Source organism: Schistocerca serialis, chromosome 2 (assembly GCF_023864345.2).
Source record: "Schistocerca serialis cubense isolate TAMUIC-IGC-003099 chromosome 2, iqSchSeri2.2, whole genome shotgun sequence".
NCBI classification, from domain to species: Eukaryota; Metazoa; Arthropoda; class Insecta; order Orthoptera; family Acrididae; genus Schistocerca; species Schistocerca serialis.
In genome coordinates, this window is record NC_064639.1 from 411,378,106 (window position 1) to 411,401,298 (window position 23,193).

The 23,193-nt window shown below is 37.0% G+C and overlaps 1 protein-coding gene across 1 annotated transcript in view; it reads right to left on the reverse strand.

Annotated features, from left to right (window-relative positions):
- Positions 1-1,272: 1,272 nt before the first annotated feature.
- The window catches only part of LOC126457248 (uncharacterized), a 106,319-nt gene continuing 84,398 nt past the window's right edge, over positions 1,273-23,193 (reverse strand). The window contains exons 13-14 of the mRNA XM_050093400.1: positions 21,929-22,089; positions 1,273-2,672 (exon numbers count right to left, since the gene is read on the reverse strand). Of these exons, the coding sequence (XP_049949357.1) occupies positions 2,605-2,672; positions 21,929-22,089 (229 nt within the window). The 3' untranslated portion in view covers positions 1,273-2,604. The remainder of the gene's footprint in view (positions 2,673-21,928; positions 22,090-23,193) is intronic.

Sequence of the window (23,193 nt, forward strand, 5' to 3'; positions counted from 1 at the left end):
GAATATACTCAGTTTTACATACTTTTACAAAGTGCTCAAACACCTTGGAGAATTAATGAAAGACTGTATTATATCATGATTTTTAATTTATTGTATCAGGTGCAATCTAAGCCACCATGATGAAATCATAATTTTAAATTTCAGTATGCACAGTTTTGGTACTTTTGTATTGTAATATGGTGCCCTTTAAACTCGAGTCCGTATGCTGCATTCACATATCACTGAGAACGTTTTGCAGACATTAATTTTATTATTGTTCTTCAGTGGACAGCAAAACTATACCTATACTAAAAGTTCCGTGACTAAACAAAAGAGAGAAAACGGTCGCATACCTTTCACAACAAAAATTTGTCCATATCATTTTGAAACTGCAACTCGTGCCTGTATCTGCATATGTTTAAACAAAACTGTAGAAAAAAAAAATCACTGGATGGACTGCAAATGATCCAAATTTGTCCCCAGAAGTTGCATGTGTAGCATTAAAGGCTTGGCCAGATAGAATGCAGCCTGATAGTGCAGCTCAGGTGAAGGGTACTTGTGGCATTAAGAAGGCTTGATCAGACAGAGCGTGGCCTGGCACTGCGGTGGATGTCCGTGGCATCCAGCAGCAAGGGATACCACATGGGCAAGAGTGGCTGATCCGCAGCAACTGCTGTTGCTGTGTCAACTGTCACCCTGTAAAAATGGTCAAAACTTCATTAACAGCTTGCACGTACAGTGCAATTGTCGTAGTGTTAGAGAACATAGCAGTCAAATCCGCCAGCAGGTGCAGACAGCTGTAGTGGTGAATGTGTATTCTGAGACAACTTGGCACTGGCAGGGTGCCAAGCCAATGACTGCCGCATCAAAGGCGCTTTCTGCATGACAGGCATGATGTAATAATAAGCATTTCAGCAATGTGATCTAGTCACTGTGGCTCAAGACCACAGGCCACATTCTATTTGGCTAGGCCTTATGGGAGAAGTACAGAACGTGTGCAGAAGGCTACCTCTTCTCACCTCTAGAAAACTGAAGTACCTGCGTACAAACTATGATGCAACATCTGCAGGTACAATTAACCACAAAGATTTTGTTCTTGCTTAGGAAAAGAATATTCATCACTAAACTGCTTGTGAGTATAAATATCGGTTACTTACATTGTGTATAGAAGATCATTTTCGAAGATACTGTCTGAGGGGTATAAAAGCTTATTTATGAAATTATCAGCTTCAGAAACTATTCATAACCAAAATCACATTTATAGAATTATGAATTTCATTTATGACACAAGACTATAGTTTCACATGTAAATATATTTGCATACAAAAGCTTTAAATTGTTTATAAAATTAAATTTTAAATAATGTTTAAAGGATTCTCCAATTTAGTATAATAAATGGAAGCCTGTGAAGTTCGATGTAAACAGAGGATTAATCTAAAAGTTTTCTGTAGGCAAGTATCAGAAAATACTTGATAATATTTTTAACTTAATGTTACAATTTTTCAGATTGTATAGTAGACTGTGATAAAGTTTCATATTTTTATAAAAACATTTGTTGAAGTGTCACAGTTATGAAAAAAGGAAAACACTGACTATATCATGTCTATTGCGCACAATTCAAAAATACTGTTACACACTGAAGTGTATAATGTAAGCAATGCTCACTACATTTCAAGTAGTGAAAATTTACATACAAAGCAATTTTTACTTTTTACAGTCATTAACAGAATGATATGGTGTATGGAGCATACATCTATGCTTGTACATATAAATAATACTGCTAAAGAATACCTGCTCCAGTTTGTACTTTGCAGTCAGCTGTGCAGGTTTGCATGATACATATTTCTATCAGTGATCAAAGTTAATAACACATAAAAGCAAAATGTGATGTAAGCAATTACAAGCACAAACTGGTGCAGTTGGGTAGAGCCCATGACCTGTCAGAGCTTACAATCCAAAACTTGTCAGTACTTAAGACTTATGGATATATTTCTACGATTGCACTAAAAAAAAATTGTTTCTTGTTGTTCCCAGGTATGTTCACAAACATATGTCTTTTGTTATAGAAAATATGAATATTCATTTGTTAGCACATCTGAAAACAACAAAAACCTAATGGCAATCATTTCCATACAGTCTTTATAAATAGCCTAATTCAATACACAATGTACATAATAAGAGTAAAGACGGCTTTACTCAATAGTACAACTTACCTAGAGACCATTCTACACAAACACTGAATTCAAAAACAGCTAAATTTTCAGACAAGTATCAGCATTAATGGAAGCAAAATCACAGACAATCGTTCAGCTTGACTGAACATAGAGGGTGTAGGGTGGGGAATGTCCTACTTTTCACATTATAACATGCACGCGGTTTCAAAACAGTCCAGTGGAATAAAAAAAACTATGCAGCGAAATGGTTCAACCAAGTATTATACATTGCACAAATAATTGCATGACATTGAGCAAAATTGGACACGATTTTGGATGGATTGAAAACATCTTCAGCTAACGAAATAGTTGAAATTATAATACATTATTGCACATTATTCCATTTGCAATGTAATACATTGAAAAAAGCAATTTCATAAATAGTGTCCCTGTCTTCTTTTATCATCTGCCTTCATTCACACTGGTAACTTCCATCATCCAGACCAAAGTCCTCTTCATCAAACAGCACCTCATCCAACACTGAAAAAGAAACAAAGTTTTTTTAGAACACTATTTTTTTAAAGCAGCACGTTCACAGAAAATCTTAAATTAACTTTAAATATGCCTCATTCACAGAAAATGTGTGTACACATTAAAGGTAATGATGTATGGTGGCCCCCCTCCTTTCCTTGCTGCTTCCTTTCTATCCTAACCATCCTGCTTGCACAGTTACCAGTTCCGTCCTTTATCCACCTCTAAGAGCAATCACTGTATTACTATCCCCATCTGTGTGCAACTTCTTGTGATCTCTTTCTTTGACCTTTCTGTTCATCCATAACATTCACACTGCAAATTGAGAAAATTTTATGTGTCTTCTATACACAATGGGCCTCTGATGAGTAAGAAGGACCAACTCTCTCTTGTAGCACTATTAACAAGAAAAATGTTATGTGGTTTATGATTTGTGTCAAACGCTGACTGAAAGGAAAGTGGTATTTCAGTATATCTTCATGTAACAGAAGCTGAAATAGTATCCACTTAGACTAATGATGTGATGACTACAGTAGATCAAGAACTTAAACACTGCCCATTTTCATACAAAATAGTTAATAGCAGCATTGTGGCTGCTACTGTGTTTTACTGTTTGATCACAGAGATTACCAAATGTATCATATTTCTGATATCTTTCAAATTCTGGTACTTCAGAACTAAGATGCCAAAAGCAAAAAAGTGCACAGATAAAATAATTACAGTTAATCAGGTGGTTCCTTCTTCCATTATAACCAAAATCAATATGGCATACATATCACATGGATATAGAATATGCAACTCTTACATAAGTACACTTAACAACTTATTCAAAAATAAAAATATCAATTAGAAGTTCGTTTGAAGCAGCATATAGAAAATATTGTTGTGTCCTTAGCTCGCTATGCACTAGGAATGCTACTTATTTCGAAACGGGAGAATTATCCCTTAGAAGGAATGATCTCACGAAAACTGTTCTTAAGTTTTATTTTACTGAGCATACAATTGGCAGCTCTGTTCCACAAATCCTTCAAGAAGGAAAGGCATTGTGTACTGCAACACCAAATTTTGCAAATGAAGCTTTACTATCTAATAGCAGATAGTTGCAAATATGTTAATAAACTGGTCCATTTACCTTAAAATTTGATAATGACAAAAACTGAGAAGTTTGGATGAGAACTGCAAAATTTGCTTCTTCCAAAAATGTTGAACATATTGCTTTAGTTTATAATTTTCTCTGTGTATTACATTATTAATGGTGTTATACCTAAAGTTGGATGGAACTTAATATACAATGTTTCTTCAAAATTTTGAGAATCAACTTACACAGTCATCTCATTTTATTAGCTGACTCTAGTCTGCCAGAACTGATTATAACACCTAGATCAATGGCTACACTGTCACATTATTTAAAAAACACAGATCATTTGGGTATTGTAGTGGGTGTACTGTTACAGAAGCTCTTAGAATCCATTTGAATAGCAAAAGATTGAGTTTTCACTTCCATGCCAGTTCCTTATGGGGTTGACAACACAGCCGTAGTGTTTCTAGGCTATCCAGTTAAGGGCAATCTTTGTCTTATTTTGAGACCTCACATGATTTGGTGACTTTTGCTGGGTTATATTTGCCCCCCCCCCCCCCAACCATCAACCCAATACCTCAACCAAACTCTTTTCAGCAGGTAATCACTGCTCCACCTTCATACATGCCAACATATTTAACATTTCTCTTTCACCCTATCTATGGTGTTGACAATCTTCATTTTTTCCCTCTTGGTCAGAGTAACTCCCATCAAAAAGTTTAATATTCTCATCTCAGTCACATGTCACTCTTTCTCATCATTATTCTTCACTGCCCAGTCTTCCACACCATGGGTCATACATAATTAGAGCACATGTTCATAAATTTTTCAATATTGACATCTCTCCAAACTGCCCGAGCTTTACTACTTCTTCAGAGTAGCCACTTCATCCTAAACTGAAGAATTTCATTTGATTAAGAATTTCTTCATAAGTGATACTTGTTCCATCTCCTTAGATCTCACATCCCAGATATTCTTTCATGGCTGTATTATCATTGAGTCCTTGTGCTTCCAAGAGTCTCAATCCACTTACTTCGCTTTTCTGTACATTGTGTCTAATATTTCCATTCAGCACAATATCATCTCCAAACAGCTGGGTCAATGAGATTTTCACTCTGCAACAGAGTGTGCGTTGATACGAAACTTGCTGGCAGATTAAAACTATGTGCCGGACCGAGACTCGAACTCGGGACCTTTGCCTTTCACGGGCAAGTGCTCTACCGACTGAGCTACCCAAGCACGACTCACGCCCCGTACTCACAGCTTTACTTCTGTCAGTACCTTGTCTCCTGCCTTCCAAACTTTACAGAAGCTCTCCTGAAAGAAAGGATATTGCAGAGACATGGCTTATCCACAGCCTGGGGGATGTTTCCAGAATGAGATTTTCACTCTGCAGCGGAGTGTGTGCTGATATGAAACTTCCTGGCAGATTAAAACTGCGTGGCGGACCGAGACCCGAACTCGGGACCTTTGCCTTTCGCAGGCAAGTGCTCTACCGACTGAGCTACCCAAGCACGACTCACGCCCCGTCCTCACAGCTTTACTTCTGCCAGTACCTCGTCTCCTACCTTCCAAACTTTGCAGAAGCTCTCCTGCGAACCCTGCGGAACTAGCACTCCTGAAAGAAAGGATATTGCGGAGACATGGCTTAGCCACAGCCTGGGGGATGTTTCCAGAATGAGATTTTCACTCTGCAGCGGAGTGTGTGCTGATATGAAACTTCCTGGCAGATTAAAACTGCGTGCCGGACCGAGACTCGAAATCGGGACCTTTGCCTTTCGCGGGCAAGTGCTCTACCGACTGAGCTACCCAAGCATGACTCACGCCCCGTCCTCGCAGCTTTACTTCTGCCAGTACCTCGTCTCCTACCATTTCTGCAGGGTTCGCAGGAGAGCTTCTGTAAAGTTTGGAAGGTAGGAGACGAGGTACTGGCAGAAGTAAAGCTGTGAGGATGGGGAGTGAGTCGTGCTTGGGTAGCTCAGTCGGTAGAGCACTTGCCCGCGAAAGGCAAAGGTCCCGAGTTCGAGTCTCGGTCCGGCACACAGTTTTAATCTGCCAGGAGGTTTCAGCTGGGTCAATGTCGTAAGATTCAACCTAGACGACAACGGGTTAAGATCAACCTGCTCCTGTAGTACAGTATGCAGTGCACTAGTTTGTAAGACAGAGAGGTGAGCCAGTCCTGGATCGAATCTGGCAGCAGATTAATGACCACAAGCTGGTACACAGACAGCCCGAGAGTTGTTTTTAGACAGTTTCCCTTACTCATTTACGTAAATACTGGGATGATTCCCAAATTCCTCCTCCAAGAATACAATACAAAAAGAGTTAAAATATGAACATACACAGAATAAAGTTCACATGATTCACAGAGAGAAAGTGCACAATATGTTCCTCCCTTAGGTTACCTCGATTATTGTGGCATCAAGAGGTGCACATGGCCACACATTTAGGTAATAAAATGTAAAAAATGCCGAATCCTGAAATCGCAGACCCCATATTAAATGAAATACATGCTGGTTAAGATCATTTTTCTCCTATTTACATCCACAAAGGTCTGCCATTTCCTGTTCATAGACAGTCCACACTTCCCAATTTCTGTTGGCATAATTGTGACAATCAGTTCATTTTCCTTCTGAAGCCAAGAGACTCCATCCTTTACCATATGCAAAGAGTGACATGTATGAAATATAAAAAAAAAAAACCATAATACTCAGTAATGATGGCATAATGTTGATGTTTCGGTTTATGGTTCCCTTCATGCAGTCACTCCTACATTACAGCAGGGTCAAAGTAAATCAAAAAATTAACTTCTACAAGAAGGGAATACAGGTTATTATGCCAATGACTTCATAGCATTTACATGTCTGTGAATATGTTTAATATGTTATTACCATTAAGTGATGCTGGCTGCCATTTTGTGACAACATTTTTAGCAATGGAATGACTGGCATGTGGAAGATATGCTGATGGATTTGCATTACTAGTTTTTTGATCAAAGCTCAAACAAAATTAAAAGAATTATCAATGCAATTAAAACTCTGATTATGTTTCTATTTTAAAACGACCTAGGAAGCACCAAAGGAAAACTATCAAGTGATCATACTTTTCAGGAAAAGTTCCAAATTAAGTGTGATAGATTACTTTATTTTGATGAATCATAACTACTTAATATCAAAATAACAAGAATGAAAATAAAATATAACAAATAAAATAAGTTGATTCATTCTCAAGTTGAGTTGTCCGACTATGATGCAAGAGAATACTCCCCCCCCCCCCCCCCAAGACTAATAAATCACTTGAAAGACGAATAAAAAATATAATTTTGAATTATTTACTCAAAAGTAAAACATTTCCCAATAACAACTCTAGAAACTGATGTAGATGTACTTTACTCACATATGAATGAGGCAAAAATGACACAAAATCATTCCAGATTTTTTATATTACTTCACTACCGCATGTGTAACTGGTCTTTCTGTGCCTAGGTAACGATACAGGGTTCCCTCTTTGCAAAGAGTTTGCTCATATGACCACAGACTTCGATGTAACACAGGGCAAATGTGTTCCCTGCACCTAACAAAAGAGGTTGCAGAAGCAGGAGGTAGCATCTGAGGAAAAACTGTGATTGGTTAATGATTTATCTTGTGGAGTAACGTATCATTTTGGTAAAGTGATTAGTTACCCAACATAAACCTAATTGACAAATGTGCTGGCGAAGTTCAAAATATTGTTTCCTAGTTTTGTTATCGTTTGTACATGTAAACTAGTATGGATGGATCACACACGTCTTCAAAGTGAGACAAAGATAGCAGCTTTACTAGGCTCTGCAGTACCTGCTGACTTGGCAGTATTCCATGCTGCAGTTTCCCAGCTTTAATTACTGCCTTTTTGTAACAGAAGGAGCAATATTACTGTACTTCAGAGAAAGTGCTTTTTATTATTTAGTAGAAGGTAGAAGATATATCATAGTTCACAGATCCCAGTATGGAGCTGCAGCGGTGAAGAAGTCCTTGTTAATGCAAACTATATGTCTGCTTGTGTCTGTATATGTGTGGATGGATATGTGTGTGTGTGTGTGTGTGTGTGTGTGTGTGTGTGTGTGTGTGTGTGTGTGCGCGCGAGTGTGTACCCGTCCTTTTTTCCCCCTAAGGTAAGTCTTTCCGCTCCCGGGATTGGAATGACTCCTTACCCTCTCCCTTAAAACCCACATCCTTTCGTCTTTCCCTCTCCTTCCCTCTTTCCTGATGAGGCAACAGTTTGTTGCAAAAGCTTGAATTTTGTGTGTATGTTTGTGTGGCTTTTGACCTGCCAGCGCTTTCGTTCGGTAAGTCACATCATCTTTGTTTTTTGATAAAACTATATGGTTTGTTTGACTATTATTTCAAGATGCAGGTGTTCACAACTTAAAGAATAATAGTGCTAGTAATCTGAAAATAATCATTTCTCATACAAAACAAACTATAATGAGTAATACTTCAATATGGCAAAGAACCCAGAGTAAATTCTGTGCTGAGAATCAATTAAAAATCGATGGAACATACTTAATACAAACAACGGAAACTTCAGGTAGGAATATCAACAATGTAGGAAAAGACAGACTGCTACTTACCATAAAGATGACACATTAAGTTGCAGACAGGAACAATTAAAAGACACTCACACAAAGCTTTCGGACACAACCTTCATCAGCAAAAGAGACACACACACCATTCACACACACGAGCAAGCACACCTCATGCACAGAAGACTAACTCTGAGAGCTCAGGCCAGAATGCAACAAGCCAGGTGGGATGGGAGCACCAATCTGAAGGGGGACAAGAAAGGGGAAGGGATAGTGATGTACATGTGGGGAGAGATAGAAACATGGTCTGATGTAGAGTGCAGGGACTAAAATGCTAACACTTAAATACAAACCAAGAAGAAATTACCAATTTTTGACTGAATCATTTTCAACAAATATTGCTGTAGCTCTTAGCAATGTGGTCAACAGTGGAAATATTACAATGAAGTGCACAAGTAATTACAAGCAGTATAGATTAGAAGCTTAAGAAGAAATAATTTGTTGCTTAATAATGATCAAACTGATGCACAACGCTTGTGTCACAGAAAAACTTAGTACATCGAAGAGTCAAATGATCATTGACTGCGGTTTCAAAGGGCTTCTACTGTTTCATCTGGTCTGTAGCTACAACGTGACAACTACCAGAACCAGCATCAGATCCTCATCTACCAAAGGGAGCACAGTTTTGCTGGGTTGCAGTGACATGGTTTCAGTAACATCATGACGCGGTGAATTACTTAAGTATGGTGAGCAGTGTTAAATCCCAGTTAAATACAATAATAATAATTATCATCATCCTTTTTGTATGTGGATTATTATTATCTTCTTTCCTTTCTCAGACGTTATGTCTGGTTAAAAATGGAAAGTGACACAGACCTTGATCAAGCGTGACTTCCTTTGAACTGTACGGTATGTGTTACATTGCATTTAGGAACTTTCGGGTAACTGAACATGTATCAATAATTACAGATTTCTGTAGTTGTATATATACATTTGGATGTAACTGTATTGCGTTGATGTACTGGTGGATATTGTGTGGTATGACTCCTGTAGTTGATAGTATAATTGGTATAATGTCAACTTTATCCTGAAGCCACATGTCCTTGACTTCATCAGCCAGTTGGATGTATTTTTCAATTTTTTCTCCTGTTTTCTTCTGTATATTTGTTGTATTGGGTACGGACATTTCAATTAGTTGTGTTAATTTCTTCTTTTTATTAGTGAGTATGATGTCAGGTTTGTTATGTGGTGGTGTTTTATCTGTTATAATGGTTCTTTTCCAGTATAATTTGTATTCATCATTCTCCAGTACATTTTGTGGTGCATACTTGTATGTGGGAACGTGTTGTTTTATTAGTTTATGTTGTATGGCAAGTTGTTGATGTATTATTTTTTGCTACATTGTCATGTCTTCTGGGGTATTCTGTATTTGCTAGTATTGTACATCCGTTGTGGTGTGATCTACTGTTTCTATTTGTTGTTTGCAAACTCTGCATTTATCTGTTGTGGTATTGGGATCTTTAATAATGTGCTTGATGTAATATCTGGTGTTTATTGTTTGATCCTGTACTGCAATCATGAATCCTTCCGTCTCACTGTATATATTGCCTTTTCTTAGCCATGTGTTGGATGCGTCTTGATCGATGTGTGGCTGTGTTAGATGATACGGGTGCTTGCCATGTAGTGTTTTCTTTTTCCAATTTACTTTCTTCGTATCTGTTGATGTTATGTGATCTAAAGGGTTGTAGAAGTGGTTATGAAATTGCAATGGTGTAGCCGATGTATTTATATGAGTGATTGCTTTGTGTATTTTGCTAGTTTATGCTCGTTCTATAAAGATTTTTCTTAAATTGTCTACCTGTCCATAATGTAGGTTTTTTATGTCGATAAATCCCCTTCCTCCTTCCTTTCTGCTTAATGTGAATCTTTCTGTTGCTGAATGTATGTGATGTATTCTATATTTGTGGCATTGTGATCATGTAAGTGTATTGAGTGTTTCTAGGTCTGCGTTACTTCATTTCACTACTCCAAATGAGTAGGTCAATATTGGTATAGCGTAAGTATTTATAGCTTTTGTCTTGTTTCTTGCTGTCAATTCTGTTTTCAGTATTTTCGTTAGTCTTCGTCTATATTTTTCTTTTAGTTCTTCTTTAATATTTGTATTATCTATTCCTATTTTTTGTCTGTATCCTAGATATTTATAGGCATCTGTTTTTTCCATCGCTTCTATGCAGTCGCTGCGGTTATCCAATATGTAATAATCTTGTTTAGTGTGTTTTCCCTTGACTATGCTATTTTTCTTACATTTGTCTGTTCCAAAAGCCATATTTATATCACTGCTGAATACTTCTGTTATCTTTAGTAATTGGTTGAGTTGTTGATTTGTTGCTGCCAGTAGTTTTAGATCATCCATGTATAGCAGATGTGTGATTTTGTATTGGTATGTTCCAGTAATATTATAACCATAATTTGTATTATTTAGCATGTTGGATAGTGGGTTCAGAGCAAGGCGGAACCAGAAAGGACTTAATGAGTCTCCTTGGTATATTCCTATATTCCACGCTTAATCTGTATTGGCTGTGATGTGATATTATTTGAATTTGTTTGGATACTAAGTGTGGTTTTCCAATTTTTCATTACTATGTTTAGGAACTGTATCAATTTAGTGTCTACTTTGTATATTTCCAATATTTGTAGTAACCATGAATGGGGTACATTATCAAAAGCTTTTTGGTAATCAATGTATGCGTAGTGTAGCGACCTTTGTTTAGTTTTAGCTTGATATGTCACCTCTGCATCTATTATCAGTTGCTCTTTACATCCTCATGCTCCTTTGCAGCAGCTTTTTTGTTCTTCATTTATAATTTTGTTCTGTGTTGTATGTGTCATTAATTTCTGTGTAATGACTGAAGTTAATATTTTGTATATTGTTGGCAGGCATGTTATGGGGCGATATTTTGGTGGGTTTGCTGTGTCTGCTTAATCTTTAGGTTTCAGATAAGTTATTCCATGTGTAAGTGTATCGGGGAATGTGTATGCGTCTGCAATGTAACTGTTAAATAATTTAGTTAGATGTGAATGTGTTGAGGTGAACTTCTTTAGCTAGAAATTTGCTATTTTATCTTTTCCAGGGGCTTTCCAATTGTGCGTAGAATTAATTGCTCGGGTGACTTCATGTTGCAAAATTATCACTTCAGGCATTTGTGGTATCATCTTGTATGTGTCTGTTTCTGCTTGTATCCACCGTGCATGTCTCTTATGTTGTACTGAGTTTGACCATATATTGCTCCAGAAGTGTTCCATGTCTGCTATGTTTGGTGGATTGTCTATTTTAATGTGTGTGTTATCTATTGTCTGGTAAAATTTCTTTTGGTTTGTGTTGAATGTTTGGTTTTGTTTCCTTCTATTTTCACTTTTTTTGTATCTTCTAAGTCGTTTGACCAATGCTTGTAATTTCTGCTTCTTTTCATCTAATTGCTCTATTGCTTCTTGTTGTGAGACTTTACCTAACCTTTTTCGTTTTTTTTCTGACATTTCATTTTTTATAAATTGTGTTAGCTGTCCGATGTCTTTTCTCAGTTTTTCTATTCTGATCTGTAGCCTGTGTTGCCATGCTGGTTTTGTGGGTTTCTTCTGTGTGTTGGTTGGTTCTGATCTCTGCCTAGTGTGTATATTTAGTGTAGTGAGTGCTCCTATATAAACCAGTAGTTGTAACTCTTCCATAGTTGTATTTTCATTTATTTTGTTGTGTATGATTGTGTTGATAGTTGTTATTGTTGTTTTGAATTGTGGGTTATTTGGTGGTCTATGCAAGAATGGTCTAATGTCTGTATTTGTGTCTTTGTATTCTATACATGTCAGCTGAAATTTTTCTTCTATATCTAACATGTGTGTCACTTCGTGTTCTATTTGTGCTTGTTCTGGTGGCTGTCTTAAGATTTCGTTTTCCTCTGATTGTTTAATTGATGGTGTTGTTCTTTGTTTGTTTGCTCAGGGATGTTTGAGCCCATTACTGTATTTTCTTCTTCTTCTGATTGCACATTATTTTGTTCCAGTATTTGTTGTACTACTTGTTTGATGTTTTCTAATTCTGACTGGGGTATCCTGTTATTTTTTATTATTACACGGATCTGATCAGCTAGTCGTTGTTCTGTTAAAAATTTTAATTCTGGGTATCTGGTAATAAATGTTGTGTATACTTGTGATATGTATCCAGTTGTGTTGGTTCCTAAGTTTGTTGCTTGGTTATTATTATTATTATTATTATCATTATTATCAACTTCATTGTGTGTGGCAGTAGCTCAAGCACATTTGTGCGGAAGAAATTTTCTTTTTGCAACAAATTTGTGTGCACACTGTGACAGTTGGCAGCAATAGAACATTAGTTGCAAACTTGTTATTGGTTTTCCTGTATGCCAATGCACTTAGATTTGAAATGGCTGTGGTCGAGACAAAAGAAAAAACAATTGCTGACTTTAATAATAGACTAAAAATCAACTATGCTGATTTAAAAGATAAAATAGATAAGAAAGTCCTGAAGTCTGAAGATCATATTCCAGATTCACAAAGGGAAAACCTAGAAATAAATAATCAAATGGTAGCTGAATTAGAATTTACTGTCATAAAGTTAACAAAGGAATTACATTTTGGCATATCTATAAGAGCTGATTTTATGGTAAATCCATTAATTTTAAGTTTTGTTGAGTTTCATGTTGAATCAAAACAAACCTCTGACAAGTGTCAGTCTAAGCATGAGGTCTGAGGTGTATTGGAATGAAATACTGTTGGCATCAAAGTTTCATTGTTATATCGTTCTTAGTTATTGATCAGTGTTGTATTGAGTAGAACATTGTATTGCACAGTTTGCAAATTTCGAGATGGTACAGTTAGAGGCGCCACCGCCTGAATTAAATTTTGTGTGAAACTCAAGAAAACCTTTATAGACACACCAAATTCTGCAGGAAGCCTACTGTGATGAGTGCTTAAGCTAGTACATGTTTTAAAAACGGCAGGGCGGAAGTTAAAGATGACCCTCACTCAGGACGCCATCCTGTGCATACCGATGATACTAATGTCAGAAACATCAACAAAATTGTGCATACCAATCGAAGACTGTCTGTCTGAGAGGTAGCAGAAGAAGTAACATTTCAGCTGGATCATGTCATGAAATCCTGACACAGTATTTTGGAATGCATCGTGTTGCCACCAAGTTCGTCCCACAGCTCATGAGTCAAGACTCAAAAGACCTTCGCCTTGCAATCTGTGAAGAGCTTTTAGACTATGCAAATTGGAACGAGATGTTCCTTAAGAGAATCATAACTGGTGATGAGATATGGGTCTATGGCTATGATGTTGAGAACAAGGGATAATCTTCACAATGGGTAGGGGAAGATTCTCTAAGACCAAAAACAAGCTCATCAGGTCAGGTCAAATGTCAAAGCAATGCAGACAGTTTTCTTTGACTTTGAAGTATTAGTTCATCATGAATTCGTGCCACAGGGGCAAATTGTTAATCGATGGTACTATTGGGATGTATTGCGATGCCTGTGAGAAAATTTGAGAAGGAAAGCGCCTGAAATGTGGCGAGACAATTCATGGCTCTTGCATCATGATAATGCACTTGCACAATTATCCCTGTTGGTGACTGCCTGTATATATAATAGAGGGAAACATTCCACGTGGGAAAAATATATCTAAAAACAAAGATGATGTGACTTACCAAACGAAAGTGCTGGCAGGTCGATAGACACACAAACAAACACAAACACAAAATTCAAGCTTTCGCAACCAACGGTTGCTTCGTCAGGAAAGAGGGAGGGAGAGGGAAAGACGAAAGGATGTCGGTTTTAAGGGAGAGGGTAAGGAGTCATTCCAATCCCGGGAGCGGAAAGACTTACCTTAGGGGGAAAAAAGGACAGGTATACACTCGCGCACACACACACATATCCATCCGCACATATATATATATATATATATATATATATATATATATATATATGTAACAAAGATGATGAGACTTACCAAACAAAAGCGCTGGCAGGTCGATAGACACACAAACATACACACAAAATTCTAGCTTTCGCAACCAACGGCTGCTTCATCAGGAAAGAGGGAAGGAGAGGGAAAGACATTTTTCCACGTGGAATGTTTCTCTCTATTATTTTTATATATATATATTTTCCAGTCTTGGCCCCTGCAGATTTTTTTTATTTATTTCCAAAATTGAAAACCTCATTGAAATGACGAAGATTTGTAACGACAGATGAAATAAAAGAAAATTCATAGACGGCGCTTCACACAATCCACCAAGAGGCATACCAAGACTGCTTTCAGAAGTGTTTTGCCTTTGGGAGCTGTGTGTCAATTGTGGAGGAGAGTATTTTGAAAGAGACCATGCACAATAAGTAAAAGGTAAGCATAGAAAGGACAAAGTTCCAGAATTTTTTGAACAGACCTCATATTTCAATAAAGGATACAGATTTAAGTAAGTTTGATGTTTCTTGTCCCAATTCATCAACTTCAGAGGAGAGTAGTGTGAGTTACTTGAACCAAAATGTCAAACACTTGTTAACTATTAACATGCCTCCTTCACCATATGTGGTAACTTAAACTATTTGGCTTGCATTTAAACTGCTCAGTTTCAAGATGAACTGTGTAGACTTCAGATGTCAACTAGCTTCTGGTGTTAATTTACGTGATGTACATGGTATTTTCATGAGATTAAGTGTAAATGATGTGTAGTTAACATTTAGTTAAGTGGTTACTTATGAAGAAGACCGTGTGAGGTTTGACTATATATTTAGAGTTGAACTTTGAGGATTGTCAAATAATGACTTTAAATACGTATTTTTTTTTAAAAAAAGGGAGAGAACGAAAAGGTGGTTTGAAGCAGAAGGCAGATACCCTCATGACTAAATTAAGCAAAGTGAAATACATGGATTGAATGATCTACCCAAAGATATGCACTGGGGTACACTTTTCAGCAGCACAGGATGAGGAGGTTGTAATTAAGTGCTATATTACTTCCTTTTTGATTTCTGTATAATGGTTTCTCATTCTCCCACTATTCTATCTTCTCTAAATTATAGCTTATTTCCCTATCCTGTCTATAATGACAAAATAACTGGAAGTTAGTGAGCGCTTCGCTAACAGCACAGGCGTTGTGTTCTCTCACGCAGGCAGTCTTATCAAATTACGAATACCCATGTATCATCAATGAAAATCACACCTGTGTAGGTCAATGAGAAATATAGAATGTTGGGGTATTTTTCTCAAACAGAGTTGTTTTGCTGAAAAGTCTTAGCACTGTACAGGCTTCAGAATAAATAAGCAGTTATAAATAAAATATTAATTGCTTGTTGGTACATATCTACATTGTAACTGAAGATAAGGTTATACCAATGAATTTTTACCACAAATGAAGAAATTATATGTATCAAAGCATGTGGAATAAGGCCCACGTATTTTGCTTTAATAGTTGTAATTCCCTTGCAACCACAGTAGAGAAAATTTTGAAAGAAACTTGACTGCACAATGACTTTACCTTTGTGGAGTAAAGGAATAATACAAAAATACATATGTAAATACGGAACCATATAATACCTTAAGATGAACTCAACTATGTAACACTTAAGGGTAATAATTTTCTCTGTAAAATCGCACTGACTACACTTAAGTAGCTATACAGTAAGGATAGAAATTTCACTTAAAACTGAGAGACTGCTCTTTTCTAGCGGAAATCTTGATAATTAATCCTAGCATAAACTGTTGGCATAATGTTTACATTTCCAATGAGTATTTGAATGAAAAGATTGTACAATTGCGTCATTAAAACCAGAGAAAAGATGATTATAAAAAACGCAACTAATTTAACTATGTATGCAGGATTTTAGCATTAGCATTAGTGCATCGAAGAAGGAAGAAGCAGGATAGCTGAAAGGTACCCTTATATAGCAGCTGGCTGATGAGCTAACATCCAGATGAGATTCACATAGAGTAATTAACAGCGGTAGCAGCACAATATGCCGGCAAGAAGCATAAATACACTTTGGTTACAGTGATTGGAAAACAGAGAAGTCAAGAATTAGATATGCAGCCTTAATAAAGTAGGAATAAGTTAATTCAAAATATAGGAGTGAAGAGGAGAGTTTTATAATGGAAGTTGGATACTGTAGCCTGTTATATGTAATAATGTTATGAATAGCATAGGTTTACTAAGGGAAGAGAATCTACACCTAAATGAGGGAGAATATAGGAACACTATCACTGTAAAACTTGGATGGTTGTTAGAAAGTTGCCTTCTGAGGAAAGAGATGTGCTTGACAGTTTCTACAGAAGTAGAATGCTGTTGGTTTTGATGCTTACTCAAAATTTGCAAAATAGAGGAACCACCTGAGATGTAATGGGCCAGTAAATATTTTTGATTAATGAATCAATAATAAGAAAGCAGTTATCTTAGTTTTGTGTGTTGTTCCTAATACGAGTGAAGGAATATTGTATGCAGTGCAATGAAAGGTTACCATTTGCCCTAAAGTGTAACTCACCTTGCTTATGGCAGCAACAAAATGAATAAGTATGTGCTGTAATCATTATGGCAGGATATTTTGCAAGTATACCATACTACCATGAATAAAAAAATACCAGTTCGGGTAAGCTACTACGAACAGCATAATGAACCCATTATTGTAGGTGGTGGTGGTTAGTGTTTAACGTCCCGTCGACAACGAGGTCATTAGAGACGGAGCGCAAGCTCGGGTTAGGGAAGGATTGGGAAGGAAATCGGCCGTGCCCTTTCAAAGGAACCATCCCGGCATTTGCCTGAAACGATTTAGGGAAATCACGGAAAACCTAAATCAGGATGGCCGGAGACGGGATTGAACCGTCGTCCTCCCGAATGCGAGTCCAGTGTGCTAACCACTGCGCCACCTCGCTCGGTCCCATTATTATAGCCAAGATAGACACAAAGTCCATGCCTACCACGGAAGTACATGCCAACTAGCTCCACAGATGAAGAGACTGATGAAATGTACAATGAGATAAAAGAAATTATTCAGATAATGAAGGGCGATGAAAATTTAATAGTCATGGGGGACTGGAATTCAGTAATAGCAAAAAAAAGAAGAGAAGGAAAAGTAGTAGGTGAATAAGGAATGGGGGTAAGGAATGAAAGAGGAAGCTGCCTGGTAGAATTTTGCACAGAGCATAACTTAATCGTGGTTAACACTTGGTTCAAGAATCATGCAAGAAGGTTGTATACATGGAAGTGGCCTGGAAGCACTGGTAGGTTTCAGGTAGATTACATAATTATAAGACAGAGATTTAGGAACCAGGTTTTAAATTGTAAGACATTTCCAGGGGCAGATGTGGACTCTGACCACAATATATTGGCTATGAACTGTAGATTAAAACTGAAGAAACTGCAAAAAGGTGGGAATTTAAGGAGATGGGACCTGGATAAACTGAAAGAACCAGAGGTTATAGAGAGTTTCAGAGAGAGCATTCGGGAACGATTGGCAAGAATGGGGGAAGGAAATACAGTGGAGGAAGAATGGGTGGGTTTGAGAGATGAAATAGTGAAAGCAGCAGAGGATCAAGTAGGTAAAAGGGCGAGGGTTGGTAGAAATCCTTAGGTAACAGAAGAAATAATTGAATTTAATTGATGAAAGGAGAAAATATAAAAATGCAGTAAATGAAGCAGGCAAAAAGGAATACAAACGTCTCAAACATGAGATCGACAGGGAGTGCAAAATGGCTAAGCAGGGATAACTAGAGGACAAATGCAAGGATGTAAAGGCATATATCACTAGGGGTAAGATAGATACTGCCTACAGGAAAATTAGAGAGACCTTTCGAGAAAAGAGAACCACTTGTAGGAATATCAAGAGCTCAGACGGAAAACCAGTTCTAAGCAAAGAAGGGAAAGCAGAAAGGTGGAAGGAGTATATAGAGGGTCTATACAAAGGTGATGTTCTTGAGGACGATATTATGGAACTGTAAGAGGATGTAGATGAAGATGAAATGGGAGATACGATACTGCGTGAAGAGTTTGACAGAGCACTGAAAGACCTAAGTCGAAACAAGGCCCCAGGAGTAGACTACATTCCATTAGAATTACTGATAGCCTTGGGAGAGCCAGCCATGACAAAAATCTACCATCTGGTGAGCAAGATGTATGAGACAGGCGAAATACCCTCAGACTTCAAGAAGAATATAGTAATTCCAGTCCCAAAGAAAGCATGTGTTGACAGGTGTGAAAATTACTGAACTATCAGTTTAATAAATCATGGCTGCAAAACACTTTACAGACGAATGGAAAAACTGGTAGAAGCCGACCTTTGGGAAGATCAGTTCGGATTCCGTAGAAATATTGGAACACGTGAGGCAATACTGATCCTATGACTTATTTTAGAAGATAGATTAAGGAAAGGCAAACCTATGTTTCTAGCATTTGTAGATGTAAAGAAAGCTTTTGACAATGTTGACTGGAAAACTCTCTTTCAAATTCTGAAGGTGGCAGGGGTAAAATACAGAGAGCGAAAGGCTATTTACAATTTGTACAGAAATCAGATGCCAGGTATAAGACTCGAGAGGCATGAAAGGGAAGCAGTGGTTGTAAAGGGAGTGAGACAGGATTGTAGCCTCTCCCAGATGTTATTCAATCTGTATATTGAGCAAGCAGTGAAGAAAACAAAAGAAAAATTCCGAGTAGGTATTAAAATCCATGAAGAAGATATAAAAACTTTGAGGTTTGCAAATGACATTGTAACGCTGTCACAGACAGTAAAGGGCCTGGAACAGCAGTTGAATGGAATGGACAGTGTCTTGAAAGGAGGATATAAGATGAACATAAACAAAAGCAAAACAAGGATAATGAAATGTAGTCAAATTAAATCAGGTGATGCTGAGGGAATTAGATCAGGAGAAGAGACACTTAAAGTAGTAGATGAGTTTTGCTATTTGGGGAGCAAAATAACTGATGATGGTCAAAGTAGGGAGGATATAAACTGTGGACTGGCAATGGCAAGGGAAGCGTTTTTGAAAAAGAGAAATTTGTTAACATCAAGTATAGACTTAAGTGTCAGGAAGTAGTTTCTGAAAGTATTTGTACGGAGTATACCCATGTGTGGACGTGAAACATGGGCAATAAATAGTTTAGACAAGAAGAGAATAGAAGCTTTGAAAATGTGGTGCTACAGAAGAATGATGAAGATTATATGGATAGATCAGGTAACTAATGAGGAGGTATTGAATAGAACTGGGGAGAAGAGAAATTTGTGGCACAATTTGACTAGAAGAAGGGATCAGTTGGTAGGACATTCTGAGGCATCAAGGGATCACCAATTTAGTATTGGAGGGAAGTGTGGAGGGTAAAAATTGTAGAGGGAGACCAAGAGATGAAACACTGAACAGATTCAGAAGGATGTAGGTTGCGGTATGTACTGGGATATGAAGAAGCTTGCACAGAATAGAGTAGTATGGAGAGCTGCATTGAACCAGTCTCTGGACTGAAGACAACGACAACAACAACAAGCACCATACTACACTGTGTAAGGGTTTTGTATATTTGATGAGGACTAATATGCTTTCTAATGGGTGGTAGTAAAAATGTTTGCACGAGTTTTGTACAAAGGAATTTGTCCTGTTTTGAATTCAGTGAATGCTGTGATTGGGTTTGTATGATTTTTGTAAGTATAGCTTAGTTCAAATTATTGCAAATAATCAAGCTAATTCCTTAGCATTCGAAAGGATTCCAGATTAAGACAGAAGTTCAACTGAATAATATATCCTATTTGTAGCGTAATCCAACATGTATGGGTGAACTGAAAATACATAGGCAGCTTCTGGAGGAGTTGGACAGTGCAAAAATTCTTAAAAAGAAATGATTCTTACTGGATCTTCCTTGAAAACAGATAAGTGAAAAATGCTTATTCATAGTTAATTAGGAAGTTACTGAGTAATCTAGAGGAGTGAACTGGTTTGCCAGACTTCATTGTGATTAGTCCATATATGAACTAAAACAATGTTCAAAATGATTATGGACAAACCAAGTAAGGTATGCGACACATTTAATCAATTCAAAGTGGAGCTGTATTAGTTGGTACTTCATGGAGATGCCATGTGTGAATGTCTTCTACTAGCTCACATAATTTAAAAGTTGTATATAGTCAAGTCAGCTTAAGGTGATCCATGACAGCACTGATGCCAGCTTTCAGATGCATAGCAGTAAAAGCTGCAAAAACAACAGTCATTTATAAACCCATGAAAACACTGTGGCATTGTTATATAGGAATTTACAAAATCATGTTACATGACTGTTTGAGGTAGGCACACAAAGCAGCTGTGTCTAGCTCACTGCAACTGTCAGGAATCTTCTTATACTGCTCTACTATAGTTACTCTGCATTTCAGTTTGTTACCATAATAAGATTTCCTTCTAACTTCCTTCTAACTCATTCATTAAATACACAACTCTGCACAAAATGCTCTTTGGCAGCAACAATTATTCTGTCACTTCCCTAATTATTATCTGTGCATCCACTACAATTTTTCACAGTGTGCACTACAAATTAAATACCAGTATTCAAAATCTTAAACAAAAGTTGTATTTAACCATCATTCTGGGAGACAATAACATTATCTCCCAGAGTCAGTCAGTCATCATTGTACTGCCAAAGATAATCATAATAGCAGCTAAACACATATCACTATCAAGGGGGTACAATTTGCTCACTCCCTGAGTAATTGTTTCATTTCATATTTTGGATTCTTCATTCATGAATATCTTATTTATTATAGCAAAATACTAATGGATGCTCCAACATACCACAATTTTAGTGTAGCTGCTGGTGGATGCATTTAGTTGACGACTGTGCGTAAGAGTGTATATTTACACACACACACACACACACACACACACACACACACACACACAAACAAACAAACAAACAAACAAAACATGATAGCTCGACAGACAGTAAACTACATTGTTTGTTTCTTTGTGTGTGTGTGTGTGTGTGTGTGTGTGTGTGTGTGTGTGTGTGTGTGTGTGTTTTAAACTACTGTATCGGGGGAAATAGTCTTAACTTTGAGTTTACTTCTTTTGCAATAAGGTAAGACCAGATTAAAACATTTATTACATACAACTATCAATATTTGGACCCGGTGAAAAATCAGGAAGAACCTTTCACAAAAAACCTGTGACTTTTTTATATCACTTATGTACTGAAAGTTTCTAATGTCAAAAACATCTTTTTTAATTTATAAGAGCAATAACAAACATGTTATCCAAAGTCTTGTTTCATCAGATGAGTATGCCAGTAAAATATAATACTTACAAAAGTTCTTCAAAATGAGATATTGCCAGAATATATGTACTTTAAAATTGTCAACTCAATACTTCTATTATTTAGATAAAGCTATGCATCAACTACACCAAATTTTGTAATGTCGTAATTCTAATAATTCAGTAACTAACATCTGGCAAACAGACCGAAGGCAAACTCAAATAATATAATTATTGGTATCAACAGAAAATGATCAAGCTTATCATCATACTTTCTTAAAAACTGAACTTACACATATTACAAAAACAACAAATGTTTTCAAGTAGTAAATGGTTTAACAATACCTTTAAAAACAGTTTCTACACACTTCAAAGTTTTAAGGGTTGCAGAGAGGTCTTTGGAAGGACTTCGATTCTGTGGAGAAGATAAGCCACCTGTGCTCTCTAATAAATCAATCACATCACCAAGTTTTTCAGATCGTTCACTGTCTTCTTCATACAAATACCTGTAACATATGTGATTGAAACAAAATTATCATCCCATATGAATATGTAGTCTATGAGCAAGATATGTTAAAAAGAGACCGTTGTTAAATTAAAAAAGACTATTTGCACTGCAAAGAATTATTTACGCAAAAGCATTTATAAAAACACTGTTCAACCCCAAACATTGTCTCATTTTACAGATGTTCATAAGACATAATGAACTAGGAAAACTCTTCTTGTAATCAGGCACTGCGTGTGTGTGTGTGTGTGTGTGTGTGTGTGTGTGTGTGTGTGTGTACTTCATAAGAAGGCCTTTTAGCCGAAAGCTTACTTGTTTAGCAGTCGTTTTTGGTGAGCCTGCTGCAACTCAATATATCCACTATACGATGAGTAGCAATATATTCTTTTTATAATATTGCCATCATTCCATGTTGGATTTTCCATTGTTTAAAGATTACAAACTGGTCTTTACAGCACAAACCAGCTCTTTACAACAAAAGAAAACCATCACATTCATCATACAATTCCACAAATTTGCATCACACAAGATAAAACTAGCAGCAAAAACTTGTTTGAAAGGACCAATCTAACTACTGTTGCCTACCCCCTCCCTTTCCCTCATCATGTAACATTGAGGCAGTTGGCAATAGCATTAATCTATAAATGAGCAGAAAATAAGACTGTCACATGTGACAGATCAGTCTGTAAATAAGCACCATAATGTGACAAAGTCCAGTCAGCTAAATGTGAGAAATAGTAGATTCATGTAAGTCCTCACACTGCTACTGTTCCTCTTTCCATTTCATCCTTATTTTCTATGTTTGCTGCAGACCTACATTGTACCAGCCATTCAGCATTCACCAAGTCCTCGTCCTTAATGCTCCCTCTTTCTCCTTTTATTCCTGCTTTCGTAATCTCTAATTCGTTGTCCTACAAAAATACTCCTTCCTCACACACACACTGGAGACCATTTACACAAAAGGTGAACTCCACTCCAATATAGCCTCAGAATAATCTGTGTGGAAGTCTATCACTTTTGGTAATGGTGCCGGGATGCCAATGGCGCATTGTCATTAACATCACCTGATAAGCTGTGATGAATATTTCGTGAGTTGTGCCCACAC